Source organism: Drosophila miranda, chromosome XR (genome assembly GCF_003369915.1).
Source record: "Drosophila miranda strain MSH22 chromosome XR, D.miranda_PacBio2.1, whole genome shotgun sequence".
Lineage (NCBI taxonomy): Eukaryota > Metazoa > Arthropoda > Insecta > Diptera > Drosophilidae > Drosophila > Drosophila miranda.
The window spans coordinates 21,337,487-21,353,620 of NC_046674.1; the positions used below are offsets into that span (position 1 = coordinate 21,337,487).

At 46.9% G+C, this 16,134-nt stretch overlaps 2 protein-coding genes across 19 annotated transcripts in view; one reads left to right on the forward strand and one right to left on the reverse strand.

The window, feature by feature from the left end:
* LOC108153342 (Down syndrome cell adhesion molecule-like protein Dscam2) overlaps positions 1 to 13,203 on the forward strand; it is a 29,364-nt gene extending 16,161 nt beyond the window's left edge. Inside the window, exons 10-22 of one of the 17 annotated variants that reach the window (XM_017283291.2) lie at positions 287 to 574; positions 4,688 to 4,807; positions 4,878 to 5,051; positions 5,125 to 5,275; positions 5,334 to 5,614; positions 5,682 to 6,167; positions 6,224 to 7,540; positions 7,605 to 7,892; positions 7,956 to 8,105; positions 8,195 to 8,355; positions 8,846 to 8,972; positions 9,618 to 9,708; positions 10,729 to 13,203. In XM_017283291.2, coding sequence (XP_017138780.1) covers positions 287 to 574; positions 4,688 to 4,807; positions 4,878 to 5,051; positions 5,125 to 5,275; positions 5,334 to 5,614; positions 5,682 to 6,167; positions 6,224 to 7,540; positions 7,605 to 7,892; positions 7,956 to 8,105; positions 8,195 to 8,355; positions 8,846 to 8,972; positions 9,618 to 9,708; positions 10,729 to 11,137 — 4,043 coding nt within the window. In that variant the 3' untranslated portion in view covers positions 11,138 to 13,203. Of the gene's footprint in view, positions 1 to 286; positions 575 to 1,150; positions 1,436 to 4,687; positions 4,808 to 4,877; positions 5,052 to 5,124; positions 5,276 to 5,333; positions 5,615 to 5,678; positions 6,168 to 6,223; positions 7,541 to 7,604; positions 7,893 to 7,955; positions 8,106 to 8,194; positions 8,452 to 8,845; positions 8,973 to 9,277 lie in introns of all 17 variants that reach the window. The other 16 variants (XM_017283292.2, XM_017283278.2, XM_017283285.2 and 13 more) reach the window with 16 other exon arrangements.
* A 756-nt stretch (positions 13,204 to 13,959) lies between these two features.
* Positions 13,960 to 14,696, reverse strand: LOC108150771 (RNA-binding motif protein, X-linked 2). Of its 2 annotated transcripts, XM_017279067.2 has the most exons (2): positions 14,644 to 14,691; positions 13,960 to 14,584 (listed from the first exon to the last, which is right to left on the reverse strand). In XM_017279067.2, the coding sequence occupies exon 2, from the start codon at positions 14,489 to 14,491 to the stop codon at positions 14,042 to 14,044; it is 450 nt and encodes a 149-aa protein (XP_017134556.1). In that variant the 5' UTR covers positions 14,492 to 14,584; positions 14,644 to 14,691; the 3' UTR covers positions 13,960 to 14,041. The 2 variants fall into 2 exon arrangements, with proteins under 2 accessions (XP_017134556.1, XP_017134554.1); XM_017279065.2 differs by having other exon boundaries at positions 13,960 to 14,696.
* Between the last annotated feature and the right edge of the window lie 1,438 nt (positions 14,697 to 16,134).

The following is a 16,134-nucleotide window of genomic DNA, read 5'->3' on the forward strand; positions in this document are numbered from 1 at the left end:
CCTACTGTAATTAAGTATGCGCAATAATCTAAGCTTAAAAGTTTGTAAATTCAAAAAAAAAAAAAGGAAAAAAAGGAAGCAGAGGGAGAAACAGTGTCGGGTCGAGTCCCTTTTTTCATCAGAGTTAATGTTAATGAATTCGCGCCCTAATGAAGCGCGACGCTGATTAAATTTTCATAATTCGCAACCTTTTCCCCCTGGGCCAAGTCCGGGTGACGAGCAGCTCTGATTTGACTCCTTCTGCTTCCGTTTGTGCTCACCGAATGCTTGACCGAATCCCTTGCAGTGCCGCCGAAGCTTAGCCCCTTCCAAACGAACATCCTGCAGCTGAATATGGGGGATCGCGCCTCGCTCACCTGCTCCGTGGTGAAGGGCGACCTGCCGCTGACCATCAACTGGCGCAAGGACGGGCGCCCCATCGATCCCACGCAGCACATGTCCGTCAAGCAGGTGGACCAGTATAACAGCATCCTAGTCATCGAGAACCTGGGCAGCGACCACACCGGTAACTACTCCTGTGTGGTGCGGAACTCGGCGGCCGAGGTGGAGAACTCTCAGGCCCTCCTGGTCAACGGTAAACACATGAGCCGGCGGAGCACTCTCAGCACAGCCTGAGACAGCCTCCTACCGTTATCCCGTATACCGTATACCATATACCATATACCATATACCAGTAATCCTGTTTAGTTGCAATTTCAAGTAGTTGAGTTCTTTCCGTATGCACTTTGATTCATCACAAAAACACACAAGCAGACCACCCGTTGAAATGCATTGAAATATTCCTCCTTACTCTCTCCTCTGTAAATGATGTTTCGACTTTGGAATGTTTGTACAAATATCTGAGATAATACCATACTACATACTAAATACTACATACATACATACCATTTAGTAGCGTTTTCATTCGAAATTTGTTAACAAAACTGCGAAGGTTTAGCTGTAAATCAATCTTCAAATACGTATACCAATCGACTCATTAACCAATTCCACACAAACGAAAAGCAAATAAAACCCGAACAGCGCTCGCGCGTTGCAACGTGGGAATCAACGAGGATTCGTCATCTGTTTCAACAGTGTCTGCAGTCATCAGTGGTGGACTCTTCATCCAGATCCATTCTTAACCAGTTTCGCATGATCTTTCCTCTTGCAGTGCCGCCGAGCATAGAACCCTTCGCCTTCCAGGAGGGCCTGGCCGAGGGCATGCGCACTCGCACCGTCTGCGGTGTGTCGCGGGGCGACGCGCCCCTGAAGCTCATCTGGCTGAAGGACGGCGAGCCGCTGCCCGATCTGCTGGGGGCCAATGTGACCATGCTAGATCAGTACAGCTCGCTTCTGAGCATTCCGTCGCTGTCGGCCACGCACTCCGGGGAGTACACGTGCGTGGCCAAGAATCCGGCGGCCGAGATCAAGTACACAGCTCTGTTGCAGGTCAAAGGTAGCGTACAAGGTTACACACTGAACACACTGAACGCCCACCCCAACCCCCAACCCCCAGCCCCAAAACATATCCGATCCACACACACAATACACGAATATTAACTAAGCGATCTTCACTTGCCCCTCAATAACTTTTTGCTTTCCCGCTGATGTATTCAAGAAAAGCTTCTTACTGGTTATTTTCCGTTCTTGATGATATGTATATTTTTTTGGTTGATTTTTAAATAAACTAAGCTTCTGACAAGCTTTTGGAGCAGCTCAACGCTGCCCCACCCCACCAGCTCTGGCTCTAGCCCGGGCCCGAGTCCGAACGTGCTTTGATTTTTTGAGTCTCACAAAAGAAAAACTCCCGAAAGCCCCGAAAGCCCCGAAAGCCCGATCATAACTAACTGAAAGCCCTGCCCTCCGCTTAAAAACCCAACATCAAAACTAATCAACAAATACGTATAAGAGTCCATCCACCCTTAAGTCGCTTTGGCACGCTGTGGGTTTTTTGACAACAGTCTCTCACCAGGTAAACCGTTTAACTGCACTGCTTCTTATGCGCTTCGTAACCAAAAACCAAAAACCGAAACAAAACAAACAAAAAATCCTTATAAAATTCTTACACACATAATCCAGTACTCGTATTATATAATGTATATTTTTATTTGCTGAATATCATTTGAGTGGCTTCTTAAACGACAGTCGCGACAGGTGCACTATCCAGCTCTCGCACCGAAAATATGTAAAAGGGGACTCCACCAGTCTCCCCCATTCAAATTGAGTTTGTGGGAGTTTGGAGAGCGCACTGCATTCGTGATGCGCTGTAATTTATAATTTATACAAATACTCATGCATAAATATGGAAAATAAGCTGCTTTAAGATTCATTTGCTTTATTCGCTTCATACATTTTTTGGTTGCCGCCTTTTCGCCTTTCGCCTTTTGCCTTCGCCTTCGCCTCCGTCGCTGCTGATGTTGATGATGCTACTGCCGCTGCCGCTGTCGCTGCCGCTGCCGCACTCTATCGCTCTGTCGCTGCTGCTGCTGTTGCTGCTGCATCTAGAAAATACTGGAGAAATGCAAAAATTTCCATTTGTTCTGCTCATTTTTGTTCCGTTCTCCCTTTTTCACCCATCCCCCAAATCCCTTGATGTGCTGTTCTGTGCTTAATTAACGAACGAGTGAAACAAAGCAAACGCTGAAAAAGAATGAAAGAGCTACAAATCCCCCGAAGATGCCACAAAACACGCGCTTAAGCTTCTATTCGGCTTTGGTCACTCTAATTGCTCTAACTCTCTCTTCCTCTCTCGTTTGTGTGTGTGTGTGCTTGCGTCTGTGTGAGTGTTAGTGCTAGTGCGAGTGACTGTACCCAAATGCATAAACATAATCTTGTTGCAGAGCAAAAAAAAACACCATCCATACATACCACTGATAATAAAAGAACAGAACCACAAAACGAGATGAAAGAAGAAACAAAACAAAAAACCAAATAAATAGATAAGATTTAAAGCTTCGCAGTATTTGCTAATGTAGTTAGAATGAGTGTTTGTTTGTTCCTGTTCCTGTTCCTGTTCCACCCCATAGCTAGTGCACTTTTTGTTTCCGCATGCAAACTGTACATAGGATGCATACGATACTGCCGACTACCAACTACCGACTACCGACTGGCGACTGCCTTGCATGCGCGTACTGCTGTGAAAAATGAATTTTCATTTCCATTTATCTATGAGTTGCTTGCTATCTCTCTTCCGTTCTTAAGCCCCTGCTTTCAGTTTGTTTTCCGTTGAACGATTATATGCTTTCCACACCCAAAAATTGCTCCGCAAAGCGCTTTTCCAGGGGGCAATTAAGTATATCCATTTGACGAATACAAATCCAAAATTTAATTTATTTTATCAGTTTTCCCCATGCTTGATTTCCCAGGCTGCTGTTGCTCCGGCTGCTGCTGCTGCTGCTACTGCTGTTGTTGTGTGCAATGATTTTTCCCCCGCATTCGAAATATACGAGTATTATCATATCTAACCCGCTTTGTATCGTGCCAACAAGAATTCTGCAAAAATACCCAAAAAAAAAACAAAAAAACAAAAAACAAACAAAAAGAAAGAAATTAAATCAACAGAAATGCTTTTAATTAATGCCTGACTGGACCCTGGGGCCAGCTGATAATTTCATTTATTGCGCGTATATTTGATCCTTGTGTGGCTTTAATTTTAATTAATATTTTTTTGTTATTTTGTTAGCGCTGCACAAACAAAAGCCTGGCAATTAAATGCAGCTGCTAAGTAAACATTTTCATTGGCCTCATGATTTATGGAACATTTTCAAAAAACCACTCACTGGGCGGAGGCGTGGCCTATCGGGGAGATTATTTGTGGAATTTTCAGTTTTATTGGTTCGCTTTTTTCGTGTTTCGCCTGTGTTTTGTTAGCTGCGTGTCCAAAACTACTATAAAAACCCACACATAACGTTACATTTTTTGTTGCGAATTCCATAATTTCGATGCAAATATATTTTCCATTTTCCATTTTCAATTTTCCATTGCGCTTCTGGCATGCCTTTGTTTTCTAATTTATGCGCAAAATATACCAGAATATATTTAAATTTTTTTTTGCGAATTTGTTGTCCCACAAACAACGAACAGCGAGGCACAGAGCGTGGGCGAAAATAACAAAACTTAAATTTGAATCAAATTAAAATTCTACTTTAAATTCAAATAAATATAAAAATAAAAATCCTTGCACACCAACAAATCACATTAAAACGTTAAATCATTTTCCCTTGGATCTCCTAATAAAATAATCTTAAATAATGAACAACAAACAAACAAAAGCATCGACTTCTATCATTTTTCGATTTTTGACTAAGTTGCATATGAAAACTGATTTTGTATTTGATTTTGAAGCAAACCAACCACCCGAGCAAACTATCCTTTTGTACATTAGTTGAAAGTTCCTCCTACTACATACCATACTCTATATGCTACCAAGTTTTCTACCAAGTTTTTACATTTGTGCTAGGCACAAGGAAATCCAAAAGAACGTAAACCAAAATTATTTTCTGCCGTTTTTACTTTGCCAGAACTCTTCACTTTTCCTCTGTCTCTCTCTCATTCTGTCTCTGTCTATATCTCTCCATATCTCTATCTATCTATCTCTAAGAACCTTTACTCTTTCTATATGTCCTAGCATTTTTCATTTGAATACAGATCGAATTTTCGAAACTCTATTAACCACCATATTGCATTACATTACCCATACGCCCCGTAGTGCCACCGCGCTGGATTGTCGAGCCAGCGGACGCGAATGTCGAGCGTAATCGGCACATTATGCTGCACTGCCAGGCCCAGGGCGTTCCCACGCCCAGCATTGTCTGGAAGAAGGCCACAGGTGAGACCTCCACCCACAGCGGGGGATCCCCCCATAGCCGAAAGTTTCACCCATTCTCATCCGCTCTTAGGAAGCAAATCTGGGGAGTACGAGGAAGTTCGGGAACGTCCCTTCACCAAGCTCCTGGCCAATGGGTCGCTCCTGCTGCAGCACGTGAAGGAGGATCGGGAGGGATTCTATCTGTGTCAAGCCAACAATGGCATCGGCACTGGCATCGGAAAGGTCATACAACTGAAAGTGAACTGTGAGTATCTGCCGAGTGTGGGGGAGAGTGTTGGGTCCACAGGGTGATTAAAATTCGACTCCCACATCTGCAGCCTCGCCGTACTTCTCCTCCACGTCCCGCTCGGTCACCGTGAAGAAGGGCGACACGGCGCTGCTGCAGTGCGCCGTGAGCGGCGACAAGCCGATTAACATTGTGTGGATGCGCTCTGGCAAGAACACCCTTAACCCGTCTACCAACTACAAGTGAGTGCAGTCCTCCAATAAGCGTTAAGGGGCGCCTCAGTTCAATCATTGCTTCCAGGATATCCGTCAAGCAGGAGGCCACTCCGGACGGAGTCTCTGCGGAGCTCCAAATACGCACCGTGGACGCCACCGACAGTGGGCCGTATTTCTGCAGGGCCAGCAATCTGTACGGCAACGATCAGCAGCTGGTGCAACTGCAGGTCCAAGAGCCGCCACAGCCACCCAGCGTTCTGGAAGCGGCCATGATTAGCAGTCGATCGGTGAACCTCAAGTGGCAGCCCAAATCCCTGGGCACAGGAGATGTGTCCAAGTACCTGGTGGAGTACCGGGAGGCCGATCGTAAGTGGGCACAGCACTTCCTCACAGAGATTTATGATATATTTTCTGCAATCTATCTCTCTAGCAGCATTGTTCGTGGAACAGTGGCAGCAGCTGGAGGTCAAGGATCCGCCCTCGTTTAACGCTTTGATAGAGAACCTGAAGCCGGCCACGAAGTACGCTTTCAGGGTAATAGCCGAGGGCAATGCGGGACGCAGTGCACCCAGCCAGGAGCTGATTGTCCGCACCGAGCCGCAGCGCCCAGCGGGCCCGCCTCTTAATCTCTCCGCCAGACCTCTGTCCTCCACCGAGCTCCTGATCAGCTGGGTGGCTCCGCTGCCAGAGCTCCGACACGGCGACATCCAGGGCTACAATGTGGGCTACAAGCTGGCCAGCTCCGGGAACACGGCCTACAACTTCACCTCCGTTTCGGGCGACGGCGATGGTGGCAGCGGGGAGCTCCTACTGAGCGGACTGGCGAAATTTGCCCGCTACAACGTCGTGGTGCAGGCCTTCAATCAGGTGGGACCTGGACCCCTCTCCGAGCCAAGCGCTGCGCAGACCATGGAAGATGGTGAGTGTCCTTGGATCCCCAGTCTTTCAGAGATATCAATGCTTTCCCCGCTTCAGTACCCAGTCGTCCCCCGGAGGATGTGCGCTGTGCCGCCCTGTCCTCGCAGTCGCTGCAGGTCTCCTGGCAGCCGCCTCCGATATACCACACGAACGGACTACTGCAGGGCTACAAGCTGGTCTTCGAGCCCATCATGGACGACATTCTGCCCAGCAAGGACGAGGTGGAGTCCCGCAAGACAACGGCCCTGACAATGGTGCTGACGGGTCTGCGAAAGTACACGAACTACAGCATCCAGGTGCTGGCCCACACACGCATGGGAGACGGATCCGTGTCCAAGGCCCTGTTCTGTCACAGCGAGGAGGATGTACCCGAGGCGCCGGCAGACATCAAGGTGGTGGTGAGCTCCACGCAGTCGCTCTACATCTCCTGGCTGCCGCCCACCGAACCCAATGGAGTCATCACCAAGTACAGTCTGTACACGCGTGTGGTCAATGGCCGGGAGGAGCTAAACAACGAGAAGCGGAGCCTGCCGTCGCAGCAGCACTTCTACGAGTCGAAGGGCCTGCATCCCCACATGGAGTACCAGTTCTGGGTCACGGCCAGCACCCGCGTGGGAGAGGGTAAGAGCTCCAGGGTAGTCTCGCAGATAACCACCAACCGTGTGCCGGCCAGGATCATCTCCTTCGGGGGCCCAGCAGTACGGCCCTGGCGCGCCACAGTCACGCTGCCCTGCACGGCGGTCGGCAAGCCCAAGCGTGAGTGGTTCAAGTCGGACGTGGCCCTCCGCCAAGGCGGCCTGCACAACTCCCAGCTGCTGGACTCGGGCGATCTGATCATCAACAACCTCCAGCTGGCCGATGGGGGCAACTACAGCTGTCAGGTGGATAATGGCATTGGCACGGACCGCCTCACCCACACGCTGGTGGTGCAGGTGCCGCCCTCCGCTCCGGTCCTCTATGTGACCAGCGCCACCTCCAGCAGCATCCTGATGCACTGGAAGTGCGGCTTCACCGGCAACGCCCCCATCACTGGATACACCCTGTTCTACCGCCGCGGCTCGGGTAACACGGACGAGATGCAGCTCTCGCGGCACGCCTCCAGCCACGAACTGAAGGGATTGGTTTGCGGCAGCACCTACCAAATTCACCTGAGTGCCCAGAACAAAGTAGGCACCTCTCCCACCAGCATCATGCTGCACGTGCGCACCCAGGGCCAGGCCCCGGGCATGCCCGCCTCCACGAGTCTGCTGGCCCCCAACTCCACATCGGTGCTCATCCGCCTCCACACCTGGCCGGACAATGGCTGCCCCCTGATGTACTTTGTGCTGCAGTACCGCGCCATGACTGACGATCCCGAAACGGAGTGGGTGCTAGGTGAGTGTCTGATGGATATCCATGGATTATTCGATGATCTCATTCCTTGACGTTCCTTTTCCAGTGTCCAATGCCCTGAAACCGCAGCGACGCGTTGTGGTGCCCAATCTGCAGCCGTCGACGCTCTATCAGATGCGCATGGAGGCTCACAATGTGGCCGGGGCATCGCAGGCGGAGTTCTCGTTCGTGACCCTGACCAAGGACGGCGACCCACCGCCGCCGGAGATCGTGCAGCGGGGCCAGCGAGGTCCGACCGTCTTCTATGGAAACATCAACCTGCTGATACCCAGCATAGCGGCGCTCTCGGGCATGATCTGCACCATCGCCATGGTCATCATTTGCTACAGGCACAGTAAGTATAAAGGGGGGGAGGAGGCGGCCGGGAAGGGGAAGGTGACTCTCCTAATTGACTCAGTTCTGCCCCCTGCTCCCTCGCCCGCAGAGCAAAGCAACCAAATACAAAAGGAGTCGCTGGAGAATCGTGCCAATTCGGAGGCAGCGCAGCGTGAGCGCTACTACGCCACCATCCACAAGGTGTCCATGCAGAACAATGACAAGATTCCAGGTATGTCATGGAGTGGAGTGCTGTCACTCGATCTCAAAAAGCACTCTCTCTCTCATTGCCGCCGGTCGGTCTCTCGGTATATTTCGCAGAAACCTCCGAGGACATCTCGCCGTATGCCACATTCCAGCTGTCGGAGGCGGGCAATATGTCCCAGCCGCACCACAGCGGGCCGGCCAACACGCTGCTGCACTCGTTCATGTACCACGAGAGGGCCTTGGCCGAGGGCTGTTCATCGCCACCACCAGCTGCGGTACTAAAACCAACCACCCATCACCACCACCACCACAACCAACGTCCTCCAAAGACAATTCATAATTATTATCAGACCTCACCGTTTCATAATATCGTGCGTTTGTTTAATCATTTCCTTGATTTAGCTCTCTCTCTCTCTTTGTCTCTTTGTACTCGTACCTCTGTCAGTGGTTCGACAATTAGTGTTTTTCCCAGTAATAATGTAACGTGCTTTTTATGTTGTTCTGCTCGATTATCCTTTGTTTTATCCCCGATATACCATATTCCCGAAAATCCCTTAATTGCAATGCCATAATTGTATGCCGTACGAAGGGGGGCGAGTGCTTGCCCCCTGCATCGTGTCACCTGCCAATCTTCCAATCTTGAGTTATCCTTTGTTCGTTTCGAGAGGCGCTCCATCCCCAGGCGCTTCCGTAGTCGCTAGTTTCAGCCACCGGCCGACCGGCAGACAGACCCCACTAATTCCCTTTGCTCTGTTCCATGTGCAGTCGAAGAACCGAAGACGCCACTCGCGCAAGACAGAGCCGGAGAGCGAGGAGTCGGAGTCGGACCAGGACCAGTTGACCTCCAGTCGCACCGAGTCCTCCAACCAGCACGAGGGCAAGATCAAGCACAGTAAGTTCATGTCGTGAGGTTATACGAGTGTACTCGAATTTATTCTTTCTTTCTGATCGGATGGGTTTGAATGGGAAGTGGCAAAACCTTTCCATTCAAATAATCGAAACTAACGTATTATTTGGCTTTCCTTTCTTTTGTACATTGAGGGAGAGCACAACACACCCGTAATCCATGTATCTAAATATTGGCTAATGTGTTCCGCTAAGGGAGTGCTCTCCCTCAATGTAGCTTTTGTTTTGGAGGCTTTGAAATGATGTAATCTGCCAGCTCTGCTCTCTTCTTGTGTTGCTTTGTTTTTGCAGACTCTAGACTAATTCAACACTTTCCAAATCACAATATCTCGATAACCTATCTGTAGTATGTCGTACAGCAGACATGCCACACATGCCACATCCACTGACACAGCACCAAAATCAACACCAAACGAATCAGAATCAGAATCAGACCAACACCAAGACTATGTTAGCCCTAAGATTAGACCTAAGTTACCGCTAAGCTGTTTTGTTTGTGCCCCATTCCGAACAACAACTCTCTCTATCTGCCCGATATTTTCGTTTCTTTTCTCCTCCGTTCTTTTCTTCCTCTCGCTCCGAACCGAACCGAACCAAACCGATCCGACCGTATCGTTGTGTTGTGTTGCAGGCATCATCTACCATGGAGCACAATCAAGCACATCCTCCGACCTGTCGCCAATGTCCGAGCAAAAGTCACTGCCACGACGCGGTCGCTCCAGGTATCATCATCAGCAATATCAGTTTTCCACCAACACCACACCGCGCCACCACAACAGCAACAAAATGAACAACAACACCACAAACACCACTGCCACAAATACAGCCACATCATCCGGCAACTCGAGCAAAATTCTATCTCCACGCGGCGTTGGCGGCGTAGGCGGCGTTGGCGGCAATCTGAAATCCATATCGAGCACCTTCAAATCACAAGACTCCATACAATGCCACATACCCACATTGGTCAAATCGCCATCGATCAGCACACAGCAACAGAAACAGTTCCACAAACAGCAGATAAATAGCCAAAACCACAATCAGAACCATAACCCCAACCAGACCAGTAGTAGTTTGAAGCAACAGCAGCCCCTCTTGATCACGCCCAAGCTCCACCAGCTCGAGTCCGTCCCGTCGTCGTCGATGCATGTGAATGGACAGGAGCTGGTGGGCCTCGATGGCGTTGTCGGTAGTCCCCTAGCATCCGTTGTGCCTGTGACTTGCATGCCCCCATCCTCACAGTTCCGACCCATTCCACACAAGTCCATTATGCCCGCGCATGAGCCACCGCACCACCATCACCATCAGGGCGTCGCCGCCAGCAGCGGCACGCTCCTGAACCCCTCGACGGCCCTGCTCTCGTCCAAGTTCTTTACAGCGCCCACGCTGCCCAAATAGGATACGGCCAATGGGGGGAGTGAATATGTTGGCAGGGAGGCCATGGCCATGGGAATAGGTGGCGGGGGAGTTGGAGGCGGTGGTGGCTTCGGCTACGACAGCGGCGAGATCTCCTGCACCTACATGGATCCCATAGATCAGACATGAGACTTGGCCTACGGTGAGGTGTGTGGACCCGAGGGAGCCCATTAATCTGGCCCGACACACACCACCACCAACACCACAACAACAAAACCACTAAGTCTTAACTGAAAGCTTGAGCTGTGGTTGCTCTTGCACCAACTCTGACCAACCAACTCTGGACTCTCTCTTGTGTCTTGTCCCCCTCCACACGCTTCCACATGCAGGGCTGGCATCCTGCGAACGCTGCATCCGCTCCAGCTGCAGGCCGAGTGCACTCCTGGTGCCTTCCACCACGCCGAGGAGGGGCTGGGCGAGCGCATCGAGCTGGCAGAGGTGGAGTGCGATGTGGACACGATCAAGAAGCTAAAGCTCGGCCAGCGATCCTCGCTCTGGTCGCGCCCCTCCTCCACCACATCCCAGTTGCAGCAGGAGCACCAACAGCAGCAGCAGCAGCAGCAGCACCAGCAGCAGCAGCAACGCCAACAGCAGCAGCCACCACACAAGAGGGCGCATTCCAAGTCGCCGCAACCGCAGCAACAGCAGCCATTGCAACAACCACGCCCACAACAACATTCACCCGCTCCAGGCCAGAAATTGCTTAGCGAGAAATCGGATTACTCGATATCCGTCTGAGACATTGGTAAGATCTGATCCCAGGATCAGCACATAGGATGAGGCCCCGCCCCGAGGCAATAGCAGGAAAAATTAGGGAATTCAGCTATTCCGCAGCCGGGCCGTTTTTTTGTACATTTTATAATGCATTTTTTATCTTGCCCAGAAACCCTGAACACCCTGAACACCCTGAACTCCCTGAACCCTGAGCCTCCTCTCACCCGGTTGACCCCGTAACCAGTTTGCCAATCCAAAACCTCACGAAACCTCCCTCCCCCCAGTCACACAATGACACAGTGAAAACTTTCGGACAATCAATATCAAAATTCTGCACAACCATCCAAAACGAGAATACTCAAAAAAACACATCCCATTGCAATCTCTCTCCTACCCCGTATATAGAGGTCATAATCGTACTCGTAATCGTACTCGTACCCACATACTATATCTAAGTATTAACGATTGTGCATGCCCGTACGTATGTACATACATACTCGTACTCGTACTCGTACATATATGGCATGTGTCCAGAACCCAGGTCAGTTGTCGAACTTCCACAAATGTTGTATGTACATACATATACTAACGTAGTCTTTTAAGCATACCTATTAACATCTAATAACAACTAATGCGTGTATCACTCGAAACTGTAACTCAAACTACTAACTGCAAAAAACAAAACAAAAAAACAACTCAACTATCGAATACTAGCTTGGTATTGTAGAGGTATCAAATTGTACTCGTACCGTACCCGAACTGTCTTTCATCGTGTGTACTCGTACTCGTACTGAATACTTTTTTTTATAGCTGCTACTCCTAAGTAGGCTAGGTTACCTAACCTAACCTACTCCTAAGTAGTTCTGTGGGTTTGAGTTTTTAGCGCTAGCATCGGGCGAAAGCGAGGAATCTAAGACATAACTCAGATCTATGCTGTGTACAAATTTATATGTATTGGATATTTACGATTTACGATTATAAATGTATGTGGGTGTGTATGAATGTCTAAATAATGCTCACACATATATGTATGTACGTATGTATATGCACACCGAGATATACAAAAGCGAAGGATCTACTTATCTAGTTGTTAGCGAATCTACATATTGATATATTTTGTAAATAATCAAAAGGCAACCACGTAAATGGACTGACAATGATGCATGCATGACATGACTCCAAAGAAACCAACAGAAATCACAATGAACATGTTAACTAAATGTAGCTCGAAGTACATATGTGCATACGTATGTACATATGGTATATAGTAGGTAACATATGTACAATGTCGAGTGTGTCGCCAGCTGAAGCAGTATTCATATATAATATGACACGATTAGTGTTTCCATTACAGTAACTGTCGTTCGTCTAGTTGTAGATAATTTTTTTTAAAAGAATGAAAAGAATGTGAAGCGAAAGTAGAATCAAATACCAAATCGTAATCAAACTTTGAAATATTACAAAACACTCAATCAAGAGGCAGCAGCAGCATCAGCAGCAGCAGTGCAGAACGCCAAGTTAAGAGCAGACAAGCAAACTACAAATTAATATAACTCTTAGTTTGTATCGAATAATCCACATAATACGAGTACATAGCTGTATTTTAACTAGTCTACGAATACATAAGAAATCCATATACCAAATACCACATACCACAACCGCAGCCAGAATTAAATAAGGAACAGATCAGACCCCTTTCGGAACCATGTGCCAAAATTTGTTTTTAGACAAAGCTCTCTTAAATTATACAATACCAGTACAATAAATAAGTAAGCCACTAAATCCACAAGACAAACTGAAGATTAAGGTGTTCACTTGAGGCAATTTATGGGGCATTAATTCTTTCGAGTCCCATTTACTGCAGAACAACAGAGATCCAGGGATCCGAGCACTCTTTATTTATATTGCCGCACTAGCGCTGCAGATGTTTAGTCCGTTTTTTATATGAATTTATTTATACGATACAAAGAAATGGTTTATTACATTCACATCGAATTTTACGAATTTATTAAACAACAGCAAAGTCTACAAATCAAAAGAGAAATTACTTAATAGATCACAATCAAAACGAGAAGCAACAACAAAAAAAACCAAATATAATAAGTGAAAAACAATTTTTTTTTTGTTTTACATATAATTAGCACAACAACTACAAAATAAAACTATTAATGTAAAAACCAACAGCATTTAAAAAATATAAGAAATATTTAAAAATAAAATAAAATACCCAGCATTTTTCATGGAAATCAGCAGCAGTATGACCTCATCAGCATAGCCGTGTCTGCGAATGCTAGACATCTGATTTCTAAACATTTACAGAGCAAACTTTGCGATAACGTTAAAAAGTTCCCTATAAAAGCCCTAAGATGCATGATCGCTTTAAGCAGTATAATTAGTCTCTTCAAGGGAATCGGATTAAGCCAGAACAATTCTCTTCGACCTAGATGAAAAATAGTCCAAAAATGTTGCAACCTGCTAGCGGAGCACGTAAGATAACTGCCGATGGAAAGATACCCCTAGCTTGCCGAAATTGCAGCGGACTATTGCCCCGTCCCGCACCTGTAGAGGTTGAGGACATGGGATCACACTTGAAACAACTCCAGAGGGCAAAGACTACACCGGAATCTGGAAGGCACGGAATATGGAAGAATTTCACTTCGAGTAACTATCCTCCACAAAGCGATTACTGGTCCAGTTGACTCTATGGTTCTTTTGAGCCAATTACGCTTCGTGATGCCAATGAGAATACACAGAACAATATACCATATTATCAAAGCATCGGGCAGAATGCGCTTGCTTATACCACTAGTCCCCTCAAAATTGAAAATCGGATTAAATTTTATATATTTCAAAATTTGTATTGCATTTTATTGTTATTTTTTCATAAATACGTTTAATGGATAATAATGGGTCTCAACCAGGTGCTACTCACGCTGAAATCCGAACGGGCAACGCCAAGGGCAGGGCAGTGGGTCGTCGGGGATTTGTGTAGGACCTGGAACGAGAACGACCATGTGATCGGCCACGAGAGTGACCACGGGAGCGACCACGAGAGCGGGAACGATCCCGCTTGCGATCGTCACGAATGTGTCGCCGTCTGGAAGTCCTCTCATCCGACACAGCAATCAGCTCGCAGTCGCTCACACTGCCATCGCTGTTGGAGCTGGAAAACGAAAGAGTGGCAGGATCATGACCCTTGTGTCGTTTACCTCCAGCAGAATGTCGGTGCTTCGACATTCGATGCTCCCTCCTATGCTTTCCATCACGTCGAGATTTCGGAGTAGCTTGTTGCTTCTCCAGTTGCTTCAGCACATCCTGCAGCATTTTCTGGGCTATGTTAGCCTTGCGTATGAGCTTCTCCAGCGCAGGAGTACCCATGTCCTCCACCTCTACGGATGTGGCATGTGGCTGTTGACCGCTGCAATCTCTGCATTCCTGGGGCGCAGCTTGCTTGCTCTCCACGCTATCGGGCTGCGACATTTTCACTCTAGTTTTCACCTGTTTTATTTAGAATACGAGTAACACCTTACTGTCTACGCTTTCGCTGTTTCTGCTACTGCTGCTGCTGCCGCTTCACTCCAACACAAACAAATGATATCTTGTCCAACGCAGCCCAACCTTTTATACGCGACTTTGGCGCCAAGCTTATCGCGGCTTTTGCTCTGTTAACGTGAGTCTTCGCACGCCCACCGGTCAGGCTGATACTGACGTCATCGCGTCTATTTTTATCGCATGATTTCATAGGCATGCGAAAATTTGTTGTTTTTGCTGTAGAATTATCACGTGTTTCGAAATTCGCCTAATTTCGACAGAAACGTAATTGATTACAATTACAATTGAAATAAAAAGTGTACTAAATAATTTTGAAATTAGTTTGATTTTAAGAATTTAGCAACAGGGGCTCCGGCGGGATATCTTCATGAAACAAACTGTAGTTGAAAGGAAAAATCTTCAAAAAATAAGTCTGCATAAATATCAATATCAATAAATATCGAGCAGCCTGAAGAGATCGCAGGACGAAATGGCCAGAACTCAACGCTCAAGAAGCGTCAAAAAGTTCAGCTTTTTTTCCGGTAAAACCTAAATAATGTACCATATTAAGCAATGAATGTGAGACCTTACTTATATGGGCCAGGAGCAAGATTCAGTTTTAAGAAACGGCAAAAATAAAATTAACGGAAAAAAGTCGACCACCACTATAGTATACAGTATTCTATATTACGGTTTTAATGAGGGGTTCTGGTGGAGACTCCAAACTGATTCGATTGTACCTATATTTTTTTTGTGTATATATGTATGTATGTACAAACATATGTACATATATAGTGGAATAACAATACCTTGAATCATTTGAGTCGGTCGTCCCAAAGACGGGAATTGAATAGAGGCAACATCAACCGAGTACTTGCCATGTTGGCCACTTTAACGGACCCCAAGGACTAGTATTAAAACCTCCTATTATTATTATTAATTGCGGTTAATTATAATATGTATTTGATAAACATTCCATATAAACTTTTTAGAGACCTATATCGGGACCAAAGTATATGGAATTGTGGTTTTATTGACTTTTAATGTTTTCTTTCATGGTGACGGATAAAACAAACTTCGCTCGCAAGTTATTTCACATCGGTACAAAAAGAAATGGTTAAACAAACCTCTCTTTGGTTAGGTCCAACCGCTGGGCTATGGAAAAGTATGGACAACAGTCTCCAATGGATGCATTGACCGATTTTACGAACTTCTTCTATATATTTAGTAGGTATGCAACAAAAATTCTTTACATTTTAAAGCTGTCTCGACGAAATTTTGCAGTTTATTGTATTATTGCAGATATCGAAATTATGTATTAAGATCGAGATACATACAGGAATTTAATAAAATCAATTAATGGGCTAAAAACATGTCAATATGGGAAAAGTTACAAACCAGCTTGGAAAAGAGAATTTTAACAGTCATTCAAGAAAACAGTGTATGCGTGTAAAACCATTTATGTAGTAACCGTGTAGTTACCGTGTAGA

Excerpts from the sequence above, each read along its gene's own strand:
- LOC108150771 (XM_017279065.2), bottom strand. The coding sequence starts at position 14,593 with ATGTCGCAGCCCGATAGCGTGGAGAGCAAGCAAGCTGCGCCCCAGGAA.